This window comes from Saccopteryx bilineata, chromosome 3 (genome assembly GCF_036850765.1).
Source record: "Saccopteryx bilineata isolate mSacBil1 chromosome 3, mSacBil1_pri_phased_curated, whole genome shotgun sequence".
NCBI classification, from domain to species: Eukaryota; Metazoa; Chordata; class Mammalia; order Chiroptera; family Emballonuridae; genus Saccopteryx; species Saccopteryx bilineata.
Window position 1 is genome coordinate 252,706,578 of NC_089492.1, and position 19,526 is coordinate 252,726,103.

At 47.1% G+C, this 19,526-nt stretch overlaps 1 protein-coding gene across 1 annotated transcript in view; it reads left to right on the forward strand.

Moving 5' to 3' along the window:
* The window catches only part of AGBL4 (AGBL carboxypeptidase 4), a 1,318,466-nt gene that overhangs the window by 974,409 nt on the left and 324,531 nt on the right, over window positions 1-19,526 (forward strand). Inside the window, exon 6 of the mRNA XM_066269248.1 lies at window positions 17,990-18,029. Within this exon, the coding sequence (XP_066125345.1) occupies window positions 17,990-18,029 (40 nt within the window). The remainder of the gene's footprint in view (window positions 1-17,989; window positions 18,030-19,526) is intronic.

The window sequence follows — 19,526 nt, forward strand, 5'->3', positions numbered from 1 at the left end:
AAATAATTCATTATATTTTTTTATTCACTTACTGTGTACTCATAGCTAGAAGGCTATGAGAAGCAGTGCGGAGCATGATGTAGAAAAAGAGCATGGACTCTGGAATCAGTGAGACTGGGGTTTGAATCCCAGGCTGGAACTTTTTAACTGCTGCCTAGAAAACGTAACTAAGAGGCATTGAACGTCGGTTTTCTCATCTGTATAAGAAGGGTGGTACCAGCATTTCAGGTTTGTTAACAAGAATCAGAGATGTGAGGTAAGAGAAATAAAACACAGAGGACAGTGTCTGGCACCTGGTGGGCATTTGCTCAATGGTAGCCGCTGGGGAGCAGGAGCTAGAACGAGGCAGAGCCAGGAGGGAAGCCCGGGGGAACTGCAGAGCCGGCTGGTCCTCTCAGAGTGCTGGCAGGCGGCCTGGGGGCCGAGCCCTCCAGGGGACTAGAGCTGAGAAGGCAAAGGTTTGATCAACTACAAATAATGCCTTCCTCTTTGTTCACTGATGATCAGAACTTTTTATTATTTATTCCACCAATGCTAAACAGGAACATCCAGCACCTCAAAGTAGCTACAAAAAAGAACAATGAAAAACAAACAAACAGAAAAACAACCCTAACCTCTTGGATGGCAACCTGTTTGCTAATTCTGTAGTCTCTTCAAATTTCGCTCATTTATTAATTTATTCAAGTATACCTAGGGGCATTGCCTTAGTCTGTTTTGGCTGCTATAACAAAAATACCATACACTGGCTGGCTTATTAACTAAGAGAAATTTATTTGTCACAGTTCTGGAGGCTGCAAGTCCAAAATCAAGGCACTGGCAGATTCAGTGTCTACTGAGAACCTGCTTCCTGGGTCACAGATGGTCACCGCCTTGCTGTGTCCTCACATGCAGAAGGGGAGATCTCTCTGGAGTCTCTTTTATAAGGGGCACTAATCCCATTCTTTAGGGGTTCACCCTCATGACCCTACCACCTCCCAAAGGCCACACATCCAAATACCATTACACTGGAGGTTAATTTTCAACATATGAGTTTGGGGGTACACACACACATTCAGTTTATAGCAGGCATCTACTTTGTGCCGTGTGCTGTGAGTAAATAAGGAAGACAATGATAAACGAGTCAGTTTTTGCCTTCAAGGAGCCCACAGTTGAGTAAGAAAATAAACAGACAATGACAGGATGAAAGCCAAAGTGCTGTGTTTGGGGAGGGGCAGGAGGTGGCGCAGGCACGGAAGAATGTCATCTAAGCCAGTCTGGGACAGTCAGATCATGCTTAATGATGAAAGGGACCCATAACCGGAGATTTGAAAAAACACGTGGGAAGTAGCTAACTGAGGAACAACTGTGCCAGGAGGGACGTGGCAAGGACAGAGCATATATTGGCCAAGCCTGCACTATGAGGGGAGTGGTGGCCGGCATGGAGGCACGGAGGCACGGAGGCAGGCATGAGCAGTGATGGCAGGGAGTGGAGATGTTACTCTTTTGCCAATGGGAAATTTTAAAGAGCGGAGCAGCATGCTAGATTTGCATTTTTGAAATTTCACTCAGGTTGCTGGGTGCACAAAGGGTTGAGGGCAATGAAGAAGAGGCTGGGAGACCAACTTATAGCTGTATGATCATAGATAACTCCCTTGATGTTTCTGAACTTCGGTTTCTTCATCTATAAAACTGACTTATGAAAACATACCTGATAATATTGTGGGGGCCTCTGTGAGTCAAGGTAAGCAAAATGCCTGGTCCAGGAAAGTGCTTACCTGGGCCCACTTCCCATCCGGTCCCAGGGCTTAGCACAGAGCTGCATATACAATATGTCCTAAACAATGCGCATCTATGGCTAACTGAGTGACTGCTATCCTCGGAAGCATCAAAATGAGGAGCTCAATGATATTTATAGAGAGAGAGTAGAAGGCTACTATTCAGGGTCTTGAACACCTACATCCTAGCCTAAAACAAACTTTTCCATCAAATTCTCAGAAGAAAAGATATCCACAGAAAATAGCAATAGCCCACAAAATCCCCAAAACAAAGCAAAAGAGAAAACACACACACAAATACTTGGCACTGGTCGGCTGCAACGTGGAACCTCAGGTGTGTGCCGAGAGAACTCCCTGTGGCCAGGTCAGACAAGCCAACGGCTTCTTTTCCTCACGGTCACAGGGATGAGCCTGCTTGGCCTTCTCAGAGGGCGAGGGCATACCTCCTCCCAAGCAGGAGGCCCTTGGATTATTCTCTTCTACAGAATTTTCGAGTGAGACATCTAAAGGGATGGGGGTGGGGGAACCCACCCCTGCACAGAGGCCCAGTCAGGGTCCGGGTCTCCTGCAGAGCTCCTCATGCTCTGGGGGAAGTGACATCATCAGTACCTAGAAGGGGGAAAGGAGAGGGGAGGAGCTCAGAGCATCATCACCCTTAACTCCTCACGAGCCTATACCAGCACTATCTAGCTGAGTATTTCCAAATTTCAGTGGGATCCATCTGGGCTGCATACTTTAGAAAGGGCCCTTTTATTAGGAGTGAGCATTATTATTTGGTGCAAAACTGGGTATTTCCAGTGCCTCTAAAGATAGTGAACCAAGTACAAGAGAGGTACTTCTCTCTTAAGAGTTTAAAATAAAACAGAGCTAAAATCTGAATGCTGGACAGATAAATGCGGAAAATCAGTTCTCACTGTAGAAAATATAATGAATGAACAAGATAATGAAAAAGAGTTTAAACCCACTGAATCAAAAAAATTTTTAAAAAGACAATTAAAATAATGGTCAAATACCATATGTTAACGATTACATTAACAAAGAAATTGTTTTTGAAAGTTGTAATCCCCATGCTGGCGAGGCTACAGTAAAATCTTTATCTCACACACTGTTCCTGGGGTACAACTTGAAATGACCCTACTAGAAAGCAATTTGGCAATATCTATCAAGAGTAATAAAAAAGGTACATACTTTCTGACCCAGTAACTCCACTCTTGGGTATTTATCCCAGAGAAATAATCTAATCCAAATGAAGGAAAAAATTGTATTCAGGAAGATGTATGTTGTAATGCCATTTATAATAGCAAAATAATAGCAGCCTAAATGTCCTGTGCTTAAGTAAACTAAGCACTTTCACTAACCAGAACATTATGAACTCATTAAAATAATGTTTATAGTGACTTGGTCATACAATTGGAAAACTTCTTATGATATAAATGTAACCTAAAAATAGCAGAATGCAGAAACTAGCAAAATCATATTTCTGCCATGACTACATCTTTGTTTTTCATATATCATTAATAGCCATGCATTATAAGCACGAATACTGAGAACTAGAAAACAGCACGGAAGAAACAGAAATGGCTGTTTAGATGTTGAGCTTTTCTGTGTATTTTTCTCTTTATTTTGATATAATCAATATTATTTAATGTTTTATATACTATGGACAGAGTATTTTTAAGGACATGGGCTCCTTAGCCATAAGCTTGGTTCAAATCTTAGCTCTGTCACTTACTAGCTATGTGACTTTAGGCAACTTACTTAACCTCTTTGAGCATCAGTTTCCTCATCTGTAACACAGGGGTTAAATACCTGCATTTTGAAAGAGTTGTGAAGATAAAATGAGAAAATATAAATAAAGCATTTATTACCAAGTAGATGTTCAATTAAAGTTTTAAACATCTCTACTCTTCTAGAAAGAGTTAATCAGTTTAGTGTGTGTGTGTGTGTGTGTGTGTGTGTGTGTGTATTGAAATACACTAAAAATAGGTTAGCAAAATTAGTCAAGAGAAAATAAGGGCAGTTCAACAAATATTAATACCCCTCACTTTCCCAATTCCTGGTCTGTTAAAAGTGTAATAGGATTTAAGAATATTCTGGCTGCATTGTTCAGAAATCAGAGATTAATGGTTTGTTTTTCAAAAGCAAAAGAAAGAGGAGGAAGACAAAAAGAGACATCTCCCTCACCCCACTCTAAACGCATGCGTGCACGTGCGCGCGCGCACACACACACACGCATGCGCACGCACATATACATGCACAACTCCCTCTCCTCAGATTCAAGATGTGTCCCTAGAGTTCCAAGAAAATAACATTTTGGTTATTTATTTATTTATTTATTTATTTATTGTGGAGAACACATTTGCTTTCTCCACATAACAAAAGGTACCATTTTGCTTTTAATTATGGGTTGTTATTATGCATTGCTTTTATTTGGCAGAGATGTTTGTTTCAGGAAAATTAATTTAGACAGTTCCATTTTTCAAGCAACAATACCTTCTGTCCAGGCTTACAAAGAACATTAGATCTGGATTCTTTCCCCATAATCAAGCTGGCAATTTCTTATGGAAACTCATGGTCAGTCAGCGTGGAATGAAGCTTCCAGAAGAGCTGGTCAAATGCAGAAAACAGACTGTCATGGCCTGGCAGTTCTGCTCCCTGCAGCATATATTACTGACATCGTGCAGCGGCATCGCTCTGACTGGGCGGGGACGCAGATTAATGTTGCCTCACTTCCCATGCCGGAGTTTTATTCTGAATATCATGACATTTTCCACAGGAACTCCACCGTTTGGTGCAGTTCAGCAAACATGACTGAGGGCCTGCTCTGTGCCAAGTGCAGTGGCGGGAGCCGGGGGTGCCAGTCTGAATCCCACAGCGTCCTTGCCCACACGCACATACAGCTGGAATACTCACAGATCATTGCAACCCACCCTGATAGCGCCTGAGGCCATGGGCAGCCCCAGGTGTTCAGGGGTCCTAGGGAGGCACCTAGCCCAGCCCGAGAGAGACGAGGCTGCCAGGAGGTGACGACGTAGGAGAGAAGTCACGTAGAGAGACTGAGGAAGGAAGGCTTTCCAAGCAAGGCGTCTCAGAATAAAAACTAAAAGTCTTATCAGCCTATGTGTCATTTACCCAGAGGTTATGTGCCAAGCGCTAAGCTACATGCTTTACCAGTAGGTGGGTTGCTAAACACATTTCAAAGTATTTAACTGACTCGCCCATGGTCAATTAGCCAGTGTGTGGTAGCTACAGGTTCAGAGAAGGTAAATTACTAGCTCATGCAGCAATGGGTGGGAAAGCCGAGGCCAGAACACTCAGCTTCTGCCTTCCATGTGTTTCTGATCCACCCTTTCTTTCAGTCCTTACCATGGTTCTGTGCAGAGCTGCCGTGAATGCCTTTGCACACTTACTGAATCTAAAGAATGGGGGGGGGGGATACTTTATTGGACGCTTACAGGAGTAGGAGTATGATAAGATCATTTTAGAAGAGAGAGCCTTTGAATCCCCCAGCTAAGGAGGGGACAGTGACCTTGAAACTTGACTGTTTTATTGAGTCTTGTATATTATCTTTTAAAAAGATGTAGATTTTACAGTTATCCCATAATACAGTAATGTTTGTTTGTAATATAAAAATTCTGAGTGATATTATTTTCCTGTTCAAAAACTCTTTTCATCCCATTCCTATTTTAGAAATGTGGAAGCGAGAGAGAGGTTAAGTTCAAGGGCGTGACCACGTGCGAGTGTACAAGCTAGGGTTTGTGCTCAGTGTCCTTGGCTCTCATCCTGGTCACGGGCCTGTGGCTTCTTATTCTGGCCCTCGTGCTGTCCTGACCACCACACCTCACCCATCTCCGTGCTCCGTAAGCTTTATTCAAAGGCTGCACGGGAACCGGGTCTGCTGGTTCCAAACACAGCTCCGTTGGTGTGACCCTGCGTGACCTGGACAAACCCTGTCTCCCTCTAGGCCCCCCAAATACCCTTTCAAAGGACCCTAGGAAGAGATTTCCCCCAGACCTCAGGTCAGGAAGGCAGAGATTCTTTAATTCAACTGTTTTACTTGAAGTTTTTATTTGTTGGTTTGATTGATTTTTTTCTTAGCACACTGGGTATCTTGTAACTGAGCTTTCTCCGCTGTGCCTAGGTTGCTAAAAGCTGAGAGCCAAATTTGTACCCCACCAAGTGAATGGACTATCTAGCATATGACTTCACATCTAGCATCATGTCGTTTCTCCTATTCTGATTTTTCTTTTTCTCTGTGTCTTTAGTTACATGGCTTTTATTTTGTTGTGTTCTTTTAATGTAAGCTTCTTCAAATTCTTTTTTGGACTTTGTGTTATATATTAAATAATCGAATATTTTAAAAAACCAAACAGAATGCAGTGTTTCAGGAGATACTAACAGTCTTAAGAACCAAATGTCAAGCACCAACAGACCCATTAGCCCGGAGACAGAGGGTGGCCAGGGCCTCCTGGCCAGTCCAGGTACCTGGCCTTCTGTTCGGTCTTAAAAGGTGCCTTCATTCTCTCAGGGAAGAGTAAAACAGTCTTCGTGCTTTAGGGGCTATTATTTACCACTTCCTAAAGGAAGTCTTCTTGATAACTCTTCAGCTAAAACAATAAAATAAACAATAAGACATTGGAATTCGGAACAGATTCCTAAAGTCCTCCTCCTGCCTTCACTCCATCACCCCTTTTCCTTGCCTTTTCTAAAAAAATACTTTTTTCTAGGCCCCTGTGTGTCTCTAGGCACTAGGAGGAGGCCTACAAGTGAACAGGGCAGAGCAGTGGGGCAGGTGGCTGAGCAGCTCCCTCCTCTGTGGACTCGGTTCATTTTACTTGGAAATAAAGTCCTCGGACTGCAGTTCTGTGCTGATCTCCCCGGGGGCAATGCAAGGGAACAGCCTCACTCGGCCAACTCTTGGCGGCCTGAAGGAGGAAGAGCGATCACAGCCTTAAAAGTATAAACTGAAGGCCTGAAAGGCATTTCTTTCAAATTGTAAACTGTGTTTCTACAAAAGAAAAGTTGTAACTTACTCAAAACATATTAAAAGAGAGAATTTATAATCATGTCACTTGCTCCAACAACAAGCCAACATCACATCTACAACAAACTTTTTTTTTTTTTTTTGCTAGAGAGAGAGACAGACAGACAGACAGGACAGACAGACAAGAAGGGAGAGAAATGAGAAGCATCGATTCTTTGTTGCAGCACCTTAGTTGTTCATTGATTGCTTTCTCATATGTGCCTTGACTGGGGGGCTACAGCAGAGTGAATGACCCCTTGCTCAAGCCAGCGACCTTTGAGCTCAAGTCACTGAACTTTGGGCTCAAGCCAGTGACCATGGGATCATGTCTATGATCCCATGCTCAATCAAGCTGGTGACCCCATGCTCAAGCTGGTGAGCCTGCGCTCAAGCTGACAACCTCAGGGTTAAGAACCTGGGTCCTCAGCATCCCAGGCCAATGCTCTATCCATTGTGCCACTGCCTAGTCAGACTGCAACAAACTTCTTGAAGCGCTATTGAGATCATGTATAAGAAGGATACAGAGATATGAAAAATATTTAGCTCCTGATGTTGGAGGAAAAGGCAGAGGTTAAAGAGTACAAAATGGAGAGGGAAGAGATATAGGTGGGGAGAAAAGAGAGACTTACAGGTAAACATCTAACTACAATGTGGAACACCATTGAATTACTTAGATGGTGTGCGGTATGCATGCATCAGCCACGTGCACCTTCTCTCCAGCCCTAAGCTGCACCACCTCTTCTATTTATTTACTTATTTATTTATTTTTAAGTGAGAGTAGGGGAGATAGATAGATTCCTGCATGCACCAGACCGGGATCCACCCAGCAACCCCCATCTGGGGTGGATGCTCAAATTAACAGAGCTATTTTTAGCACCTGAGGCTGATGCTCAGACCAACTGAGCTATCCTCAGCACCAATCTGACACTCAAACCAATCAAGTTACTGGCTGTGGGAGGGGAACAGAGAGAGAAAGGGGAGAAGGAGGAGGAGAGAAGCAGATGGTTGCTTCTTATGTGTGCCCTGACCAGGACCAAACCTGGGATGTCCATACATCAGACCGACACTCTATCCACTGAGCCAACCAGCCAAGGACAGCAACAGCACTTTTAGATGCCATATCTGTTCTTGAAGGTCCCCCCATGGCCTCACAACACTGGAGCGGAGGGTGGGGAGTAGCAGTCTGTCCTGGTGTGGAATCTTCTGACTCACAACGGCCCCCGCGTGCTGTTTCCTGATGCACACACAGGTCTTTCCTCCAGAGCCAGGTGGCAGTGAAGTCCCCCAGCACACACCTGCCTCTGACTCTTTGGGTTTCCTGATGTGGCACTTCTCCCTGGTAGGAGTGAGAGTTTCTCCAGCTGTTTACCTAGCCCTCTTTAAAACCTGAGCTAGCCTTCCGTGTGCAGTCATTTAACACATATTTCAACAGAGTCCACTCTGCCAGCAGAGCTAAGCCCTGTCCTTTCTGTCATGGACCTTAGATTATAATGGGAATGACAGTAATTGAATGTAAACTCAGGTAAATATAGAATTTCTAACTGTGATCACCACAAAGGAAAAGTAGAAAGGGTCACATTTAAAGTGTAGCTTCTACCACTCCCTTGTGTGCTGCGGCCGCTCTAACCCACCAGGGACCCCTCCGCAGCCCGCCTGCCCCTCTGCCCCTCTGCCTGGGGCTTCTTCCCGTTTCTCACAGCCCAGCGTGGGCTTCAGAGGCCAGCCTTACGAGAGTTGGAGTCTAGCTTCTGCTCCTCAGCCGCTGTGACCTTAGGCAAGTGACCTAACCTCTGACCCAGAGCGTCTTCGTTTGTGAAAAGGGGCAACCATGCCGGCCTCAGAAGCTCCTGAGCACGGGCTCGGAGACCGCCTGTGCGGCCACGGTGGTGCCTCGAGCTGCCCTCCATGCCGCTCCCGGCATTCGTGCAGGCCACCGGGCTGGGCCCACGCTCCTGTAAGCCGCCCCTGGGGCGCAGGCCCCTTGCCTGTGCGGATTTCCCAACAACAGGAAGCTACAGGAGTGGGAACTACTGGGCGAGTTGCACTGAAGCATCTCACACAGGGGCGCCGCCCCGCGTCCGTCACACCCCGCTCTGCTTCCCACAGACCCTGACCCCTAGTCGGGGGATTCTGTTTCAGCCTCGAGTGGCCTTCTGTGTCTCCCTGAGTACAAAGCTAGTGCATTTTTTGTTATCCTGGTGGGAGTAGGTGCCCAGTAGGGAGGCTGAGCCTCAGCCACTGCTCAGGTTCCCCTAGAACAACGGTTCTCACCGGCCGGGGGGGGGGGGGGGTCGATGACCAAAACACAAAACACAGGGGTCGCCTAAAGCCATCGGAAAACGACCAAAACACAGGGGTCGCCAAATGGCTTTAGGCGACCCCTGTGTTTTGGTCGTTGGACCCCCGCCGGGGTCGCGACCCACAGGTTGAGAACCGCTGCCCTAGAAGTGGGTGAAGCGGGGGAGTGAGGGACGGGGCTTCCGGCATTACCCAGTGGGCCAGGTGGGCTTGAAGGATATTTTGAACCCTGGTCATATGACCTTTACCCATATGTTTCTTTGGGGCACTCACCGTAATTTAAATTAATTAATATTGTATGATTATTTGCTTAAGTTGTCTGTCTTCTCCTCTTCACTCTTAGCTCCCTCTTTGAAGACGAGGGCTGTGTCTTTTCCTACCTCAGCAACGTGCCTGGCACGGGGTAGATGCTCCACTGACACTTGCTTATTACAGATATGTAAATGAAGTGCCTAACAGTGAAGGTGCAGTGCTATCCGGGAAGGCCGTGTTGCACATCGCTTGTTTAGCTGAGGAGACGTGGAAGTGTCAGGGGTGGGCGGCAGTGAACAGCTGAGCTGCTGGTGGGCAGTGTGGCTGGGCAGATGGAAGGCCCTGTCCCGTTTCAGTGGGGCGTGGGCATGAGCGCAGCGCTTCAGACGTTGGCCAAACTTCCATAATCCCTGCCCCTGTCCTCACAGGTGGCTGGCCTCCCCACTTCCTCCTCCGGCCAGGGGACAGCCAGTCTTTCACATGTGGCACTGATTAACATCAGGCCCACCTTTATTGCCTATAGTTTGGGTCTGAAAATAATAAGTAACTTGTTTATTTTCTAAATATGAGGTTATATTAAAATATTAAAACTATATACTTTTGTAAACAGCACATAAGACTCACAGATATTTTTCACAATCCTCCTTGAATATCAAGCTAAGAATTTGAGTCTTTATCAGAAAGGCAACAGGGATCATTAAATTTTTCTAAGAAAGAAGCAAATTTAATTTTAGATTAATAGATCCTGAAGAAAGATCAGAAGTAGTGAGATTGGAGAGAGGCCAGCAGCACCTGAAATATTTTCTAAGGGGCAGGCTATACTTGGGGAGGCCAGGGGGAGGGCATGAGACCCCCAGGTGCCTAGAAAATGAGAATGGCTGGGGGAGGGGAGGAACAGAGTGTGGAAGGGGGCTGCCTGAGGAGGGGCTGAGCCCGGGAGCCAAACGTGGACGTGCCTCTGCCCCTGGGGCCCTGTCCTGGGGGCCTCGGTCCTCTGGTCCTTCCCATGGTGGCTGGCTTCCGCAGTGACAGCAGCATGCACTGGGATTGCTGGTGCTCTTGTTTAAATCAGCTCAAGTCTGGGCCACGCAAGGCTAACTTTTCCCCAAATAGTGATCCTGCATGAAACACAGAAAGCACACCGGAACGCATAATCAGTTACTATTCTCTTCTACCACGCAGAGCCCTGCACATCAAAGGCCCCTAAGCTCCCAGAACACCACGTCCCTTTCTTATTCTGAGAAGTAATTGCAAGGCAGTTCGTGACCAAAATGAAAAGTCCATTTTTAACTGTAGACTCCTAATTACCCATCCAGATGAAGAAGGCCGAATTCTCCATGGCCCAACCCTCAGATCCCCAAGGCAGAAGCAGAAAGGGTTTTATGAAAAATTATGGGTGTGTGTGTGTATGTTTGTGTGTGTTTGTGTGTGTGTGTGTGTGTGTGTGTGTGTGAATGCTATGTGGGAATAAACTAAAGACCTCTTTAGAAGACTGGTTCAATAGGACCTGCCTAGTTGTCATCTTGGTAATAATAGGTGATAGGCAGATCTTTGCTGAGCATCATGTATGGGTCCTCATACATGATGGACTGGGCTCGTCTTTGAGGAGCCTCTGCCTTCAAGGAGCTCACCACACCCGTGGGCAGGATGGAGGAGGAGACAGGGCACTGCAAGGTAAGAGTGCTGTGATGGAGAAGGTCAGAGGACGAGGACGAGACCCAGTCCAGCCTTGGCAGATCAAGAAAGACTCACAGAAGCGGTGGCACGTGAGATTGGAGCTGATAACCAGTACGAGTTAGCCAGACAAAGCAGGGTGGCTGCAGGAGTGTTGTGTCTTGAAGGCCTAGAGGTGAGAGCACAGCAAATTTGGGGAACTGGAAGTGGTTCATTGTGGCTGGAGCTCAGAGTCCGAAAACAGGACATAGAAGGCAGGTCCTGGAAGTTCTTCGTAGTAGCTGAAGAGTTAGACTTCATTCTGTGGAAGCCCTGATGGGTGTTTAGATATGCATTCTAGAAATCTAGCTCCACTTGCAATGTGGATAAACTGGAGGAGGCACCAGTAGAAGCAAGGAGACCAGTTAAGATGCTATTATAAAATGCTAGGTGCCAGACAGAGAGACGCCCAAATTCGGAGTGCAGAGCTGGCGCCTGAACTCAGAAATCCTAGCTCTCTCAACCATTGTGCCTCTACTCTGTCTGTTGACTCCTGTTAGAACAGTTCTTACTCTTTATCTTAGCTTCTCCTTCCTGTTAGGCTCCTGGAGGTTGACCTGTCCTCCATGTATGGATGGAGTACCTAGTTGCCAGCTAGCCTAAGCAGCATTTGTACAATAATACTGCACAGAGTTGACAGAATCAGGACTCACACCTTTATCTTTCCGACTTTGAGTCTGGAGCTCGTTCTATAAAATGCTTTCTGTAACTGCGGTCAGAGAGGCTTCATGTATGAAGAAGAGTATCTTCCAGGTTGGAAATTTCCTAGAGGAAATTTCCTCAGATTCAGATGATTTTGTCTACGTCCCTGGGCTGCAATAGCTGGGCCTTTCAAACTGCCTCCTTGTGATAAAATAACCAAGTAGAAACAAAATCACAGTAGTAGGAGCAAAATATACTAGTTATGACAATAAATACATGTGACTCACACCCTTATACTTCAAAACAAAGACTTGGGCCTGACCTGTGGTGGTGCAGTGGATAAAGCCTCAACCTGGAACACTGAGGTCGCTGGTTCAAAACCCTGGGCTTGCCTGGTCAAGGCACATATGGGAGTTGATGCTTCCTGCTCTTCCCCCTTTGTGTCTCCCTTCTCCCTCTCTCTCTCTCTCTTTCTCTCTCCTCTCTCAAATGAATAAATAAATTAAAAAAAAATAACTGCAAAAAACAAACAACAAAGACTTGGCCTAGACAAAAAAATAAATAAATAAATAAATAACATAAAGTTGCATAAGATTAAAACATACTTTATATTTTATATAAAATATGATCTTATTAAATATACACAAGCAAAAAAGAGGCCCAGAAAATACACCAAAATGCTAACTATGGTTCTCTTTTAGTAGTGGGATTTTATTTTTATTTTCTGAATTCTTTAAAAATTTTGAAACTGACAAAAATAAGCATATGTTGTTTTCATAATTAGAAAAAAAATAAAGATAGATTTTTTAACTTAGGACAACAATAGTTTTCATTGAGAATAAATTAAACCCTTGAAAAATCCATAATTCCTGGTTAAGGTTTCTAACTGCTGCACATTTTAGTACTTTCACTCTCGGGACAGTCATCTGTGGCAAGAGGGGGGGGGTGACAGTACGTTAACAAAACAATATTTCCACTGCCTGACCAGACAGTGGCACAGTGGATAGAATGTCGGACTGGGATGCTGAGGACCCATGTTCAAAACCCCAAGGTTGCTGGCATGAGCACAGGCTCATCTACCTGAGCACAGGCTCACCAGCTTGAGTGTGGGGTCTCCAGCTTGAACGTGGGATCATAGACATGATCCCATGGTTGCTGATTTGAGCCCAAAGGTTGCTGGCTTGAAGCCCAAGGTCGCTGGCTTGAGCAAAGGGTCACTGGCTCAGCTGGAGCCCCCTATTCAAGGCATATATGAGAAGCAATCAATGAACAACTAAAGTGCTGCAACTATGAGTTTATGTTTCTCATCTCTCTCCCTACCTGTCTGTCCCTGTCTGTCCCCCGTCCCTCTCTTGTGTGCACCCCCCCCCAAAAAAAAGCAGTTTGCACTGGATGTATGGGGGACTATAAATAACTCTTAGAACAAGGATGCTGGTAGACAATTCTAGATCATCCACTATAGATGTCTGGCTGTCCCTGGCTGATATCAGATTTAGAGATTGCTCCTGTTGACCTTGGAACCGCAAACCCCCAATGGCCTTTATGGAGTCGTGATATTCATCACATGGAGCTAAAGCACAGAAATGGGTTTCTTCAAAATGTCCATGGGGCACCACCTCTACCAGGAGAGGTTAGATGCAGGGCTCATGCACAGCCAGGAGTTCACACATCAACTCCTGATTGACCCAACCCTGGGATACCCACACTCCTCCAAGAGGCCATGAAACAGTGTACCGGCACACGTGGACACACTTTCCTCTGTCTAGGTGTGGAGGTCCTTCACTTGAGGAATGCCCCCCATTCTGCAACACACACATGCACACACGCGCACCCACACACACACCGCTACAACACATACGAAGGCCCTGCCTTCCTTAGACTGTAGCTTTTGGCCAGCTAGTGGTTCAGGGGGCCACGCTCACCTCCCCAGGCGCTGTCAGCCCACCAGACCTGCCTGGATTGCTGACTTCCTTCCCTCCATCTAATATTGCACATTCTGCCTTCCAGGCAGTTTGACAATATATCTCCGTGTAAAACACCCTTATCTCTCAGTTGGTGACTAACTATACTAAGTAATTATTGATGTCTAATATGCACCCTCTGCGTCAAACTAATTGTACCTTATTGGTCAGATTCCACAAATTATATTCCATATTTTTACAAATGCCATGCAGTTTCCATTGGCAATCTCAAATGATTGTACTTGGTAGACTAGCAGTAGAAAATGTTCCTTTCATTTTATTACTTTTATTTTGAAGGCCTTTGAGGGACTTACACGGATATGCCAGTTTCTTAGGTAATAATTGTTACACAGTGATTCTTGAACATACACTTTTGTTTTTATTTGCGTATCAAACCTGCAGATTTTACAGTTCCATTTTAGAGCTACAGGTTAGAACGATAGCCTACACTTGTCAGCTTGGGCCACTAGGTGGCGCACACATATGTCAGTGAACGGTAGGTTCAATGGGTTTGTCATCAAGTTAGAGTTACTTAGTCACCACGGGAGGAGTGGCACCGGCAGTAGGAGCTGGTGAAGTCAAGGAGAGACGGCGATCCTGTGGGTGGGAGAAGAAGGAAGGTCTCCCCAACGAGTGGGTGGACAGGACTGCTGGCTGCGGGTACAGTGGGGGCAAAGTCGCAGAGGCTGGAACTCCATGGGCACAGCAGAGAGAAAGGCCTGGGGAGGAAGGGCATGCTTCCTCTCAGTGCCCATTAGTTCCTACCCATCGGGGCCACTGAGGAGAGAACTAGGCAATAGTTGAATCACATGAACTAGATGACATCAAACATTCCTTCCAGGCCTTTGCGCTGGGCACTGGAGACACACAGACGAAAGAACATAATCTTGTCCTTGAGTAAAGGGCCTTGTGAGAAACAGCAAAGGAGACAGTTCGTTAAGACAGAGCGTGATGCGAAAGGTATGTGCTACAAGTTGCATTGAGAGAGCCAAGTGAGTTATGTATTCTGCTCTGAGGGAGAGAGGGGGTTAGGTTTGGGTGTTGATGTGCAGAGAAGAGCTCACGGAGGTCTCGAGAAGTGAGGAAGGACCCCCACGAAGATCAGAAGTAAAGCTGGGCAGGAAGGCTGGCGTTAGCAAAGGCTTGGGGTTTGAGAGGGTAGGAATGGTTTAGTTGAGTGGAAGCAAATGTTTACCGAGGGCTACCCTATGCCGTGGACGGCATAAGACATGTTCCAGGCCCTGAAGACGCTCTTCAAAGAGAGAGGAAGACACACGTGCACTGAAAATTGCAGTGTGAAAGGGAAGCTTAGCACTTGACCCCCTTTAAATTCTGACTCTGTCTTCGAGTCCCTAGTGTCCTGGCTATAGGGATTTTCAGGGAACTGTCTACACCAGAAGAGGGAGCCCACAAGCACAGTCTCTGGTTGTATCTGACTCAGTCACAGAAGGCATCTCAGTCTCACTCATTTTAGAGGTGTGACACTCGAGGCCAGAGACAGAGAGTAAGTCACCCAAACCACACAGAGCCTCCAGGACACGGGCCCAGATGTGTCTGCCTCCTGTCAGGTTTTCTTCCCTTTTTCTCTGCTGGACCCTGGACACAGAGTCACCATTTAGATATAAGTCTTCATTTGGAAATAGACACTTTTCAGATAAGTAGACCTTCATCCCCAATAGCAGTCGGAGAGTGAAGCTTATAGAAGGGCACGTTGTGCTCTCTGCACATGCATGAGGGGAGTGCCACGCCACATCGGCTGGCCAGTTGTACTCCTGGCCCAACTCTCTGCGGGGGAGGAAGGTGCTCCGGCTCTGGCATTCCTTCTAGCTCCCGCGTGTGTTTCATTTCAGCACGAGGATATATGTTCACAGTGCAGGCCAATGACATTTTGGAATTGCATTGTTTGCTTGAAAATGTCAACTGGAGAGAGTTATAAGCTGACGGGAAAACAGGGGTGTGTGATTGAGGAGGCTGTAAAAGGATTCCGATCTGAATGAGGCCAAGGAGAAGTCCGTGAAGCAGGGTAGAGAGATCTAAAAGAGGTTTGACAGATCAAGGTTCAATAGAGGAGGAGGGTGGCGACAGAGCAAGGAGATTTGAGGCCAGGTCTAATGGGGAAAGGACAAAGGAACTGGAGATATTGAGCCTGCAGAGAAGAAAACACAGACCTTCTTCATCTATCCAAACTGTTGGGTTGGGCTGAGGCAGCTGGAATGAATGATGATATCACAAGAAAGCAGGTTTCAACCCTGTTCAAAGTAGAGCTGTCTGACTGATAAGAAGTGGTGAGTTCCCCATCAAGAAAGGGGAGGAAACAAAAGCAGTTTGTACAATGAGTAGGGGCACTGAAGAGAGGACTCCTGTCCTGGAAGCAGGTCAGACTCGGTGACCTCTGAGTTCCAAGCATCTGTAATTCTATGAGAAGGGCAGCGGTAGCTTATATAACTCAAGGGTCATATGGTATATACTGATAACACCAATACTAAGTCTTTCTTATAATTGAGAGCCCATGAAATACTAGGCATCCTTGTAATAGTGTGTGTGCCTTGTCACATTTTAGTCTTTCAAGCCAGGATTAGACTGACTGAATTCTAATTCTGGCCCTGCCATTTAATGAAGATGTGGTCTTAGACAGATCATGTCGCCTCTTGGAACCTCATGTCCCTCTCTGTACAATACCAACCCTGAAGTACTGCCAAGAGTATAAAAAGAAGTGACACCTCGAAGCTCCTGGTACTGTCCCTGGCCTATAGTTGGTACTCAAAACTGTTGCTGCCGTTCCCTTTCGACATAAGCAGAATTTCAGAAAGCCCTTCTTGGAGAGAGAAGATAAAGAGGAAAATGAAGGGAAGGTGAAATATGGCAAAGAAGCCCTTAAATGAAATGCCAAGTAATCAGAAATTTCTACAATGTGTAGCCTGTAGGAATGATTCCCAAAGTGGAGCTTGTTTGGACCCCCTTTAAAAAATACAACAGGCCCTGGCCGGTTGGCTCAGCGGTAGAGCGTCGGCCTAGCGTGCGGAGGACCCGGGTTCGATTCCCGGCCAGGGCACACAGGAGAAGTGCCCATTTGCTTCTCCACCCCTCCGCCGTGCTTTCCTCTCTGTCTCTCTCTTCCCCTCCCGCAGCCAAGGCTCCATTGGAGCAAAGATGGCCCGGGCGCTGGGGATGGCTCTGTGGCCTCTGCCTCAGGCGCTAGAGTGGCTCTGGTCGCAATATGGCGACGCCCAGGATGGGCAGAGCATCGCCCCCTGGTGGGCAGAGCGTGGCCCCTGGTGGGCGTGCCGGATGGATCCCGGTCGGGCGCATGCGGGAGTCTGTCTGACTGTCTCTCCCTGTTTCCAGCTTCAGGAAAATGGAAAGAAAAAAAAAAAAATACAACAGATTTTCTGTACTATTTATGGACAAGCAAGTATAGGGAAAAGAAAGAAACTCACTGGGGCGTAAGGAATCCCGACTTAGGTCTTCAGGAGGCTTGCTCACCTCTTCCCCACCCCCAGCCTCCAGTACCCACTCTTCTATCCTCAGGTTCCTGCGACAGCCAACCTGAACAGCTTCCCCATAGGTACGCCGTGGCGGAGGCGACCCTCCTGAGATACTGGTGCTCTCAGCCCCTGGGGCACCCAAGGCTAGAGACCTCCAAACACATGCAGCCTCATCCATGTGGCCGAGGGTATCTGTCAAATATTTATATTAGCTCCTTTAACTATCGTGCAAAGAGATGAAGATTCAGTTAAGAGAAGGAATAGTTTGATCATCAGGAAGTGGAATTGTCATAGCATTGCTGAGCAGATTCAAGATCTAAACCTGCCCAGGCATATCTTGGTTAGAAGGGTACATCAGGAGGGTAACAGGGACGTAAGGACCCAAGGCAAAGAGAATTGCCAGGATGTCGGCCACTTTCCCGGTGCAGCCAGTGTGAGCACAGGGAAACCTCAGGCCACCCACTCCGGGGCGAGCCAGTGAGGCCAGGGCTGGTCCCTGCACACAATACAGGGCGGGGCAAAGCAGGTTGACGGTCTTGAGCACAAAGTCTGTTCTTGTTTTATTATTTATTAATCAGTGTGTTATTTTCCGCGTGAACAACAGTGAACCTACTTTCGCCCTACCCTGCCTAGGTTTGGCTGGAAGACCTCTAAGAACCTCTTGGCTGTGACCACCCAAGGACAAATTAAAAAGACAGCCCAGTTTCATTGTCTCCCTGCAGCACTGAGTGGGCACCAGTTTACCCACAGTGCACCCTGCTCTGGTGTCTGAACATCCCCTTTTATGTCCACCCTGACCTGCTAAGCATAAGCTTGTCTCTGGCCCAAATCAGTGCTCTCACCATGTGTGTTCTTTTGCAGCAACAGCGGCAGCTTGACCTCCTGACAATAACCAGCCCCGGTGAGTAGTTGTGGCCAATTTGCTTTGGCTTTTCCCTTACTTCCCAGAGCGATGCCTGATTGTCTATTCAAATGCAGCTCTTGCCCTCCTGCCCCAACAGCCTGACTGAGCAGCAGAACTCCTTTGCGCCATGAATGACCCTTCCGCCCCAACCCCTGCCCCGCGGGCCGTGCCCTTTCTCCTGCCCAGCTCCCGCTGCCTCCTCTGGACTCTGCAGATGGCAGGGCAATACTCTGATGTTACTGTATATATAGTCCAGGGTCGAGTTCTCACCAAATCACTTGATGAACTTACGTGTCAAGGATGGGTCCTGTCTCCTGAGAAAGAAGTTTTTAAATCACAGGGAATGGGGAAGCCGCCAGGAACGTGGCGTGGGACGGGAGGGGGGTGGAGGACCCCTCTGGGGAGGGACCGGGTTTGGACTCTGTGCCGAGGAGGACTTTCGTCCTCACCTTCAGAGGGAAAGGCCAAGTCCTCCAACAGAGCTGTGGCTGTGGGATCAAAAGGCCCTTTCTTTCCCCTAGGCCTGGCATCTAGCCTAGAGAGAGGTCGAGCTGTTTAGTTGAGCCAAAAAGGCATTTTATTTTAGTTTGAGGACTTGAGGCAAAACTGGCCAACAGGAGCGCTGTTCCCTCCTGGGCTCCAAGGAGCTGGTGCTGCCAGCGGGGTTCCTGAGCATTCAGGAGGAGGCAGGCGTGGAGGTTCACCTTGGTGAGGATCAAAATACTCACAGCCTGCCGACATCCTGCTGTTGGCTTTGCACTTTAGTGACTGGACTGTGGGGAGCTGAGACCCTGGGAGAGGGGCTAGTGTCGCAGAGCGGGCGTCTGGCAGGGTTAGTGGGCTCTAAAAGTGGCTAATTACCGATAAATATGGAGGTGTGTCAGTAGTGTAGTAATAGTAACCAATACGCCTGTCCCAGGGCACCCTGCCTTCCAAGAAGCCCGTTACACGGTATCTCAGCGCCGGCTGGCTTCCGAGGACACTGAGAAATTGCCCTCTGCGGCTCTGTCCTGGCTCAGAGGCCAGTGATCTGGTCTCTGTAACTGATAGGCGAGGCAGTGACTGGAAATGTACGCTGGACCTACCCAGTTCAGGAGACCTTTCTGTATTTCCACCATATAGAGCTTTTGAGCTCGGGATTTTAGAAGAACAAAGATAAATTAGATTGAATAATGTTTAATCTATCCCATAGAATGAGCTATGTTTAACATATATACATATGATTACGTTTTAAAGAAGTTCCAAATCATAAGCTAATATAAGTCGAGTGGCTAAGTGTAAAACCAGCAGTTTCTCCCCACTAAGGTGCTGGTGAGGGACTGCCTTGCCCTGTCCTGTTTGCTTGCTGTGCTTTGTGACAGTGTCCTGTTCTACTTCCCATGTGCCAACTCACGTCGACTGCTCCCACACCCCAGTCCTCCATGGTCACACCCTGACATGATGCCGGGTGTGAATTGTAGAGGGTTCTTGATCTGTCTGCAGTTGCTTTAGAAG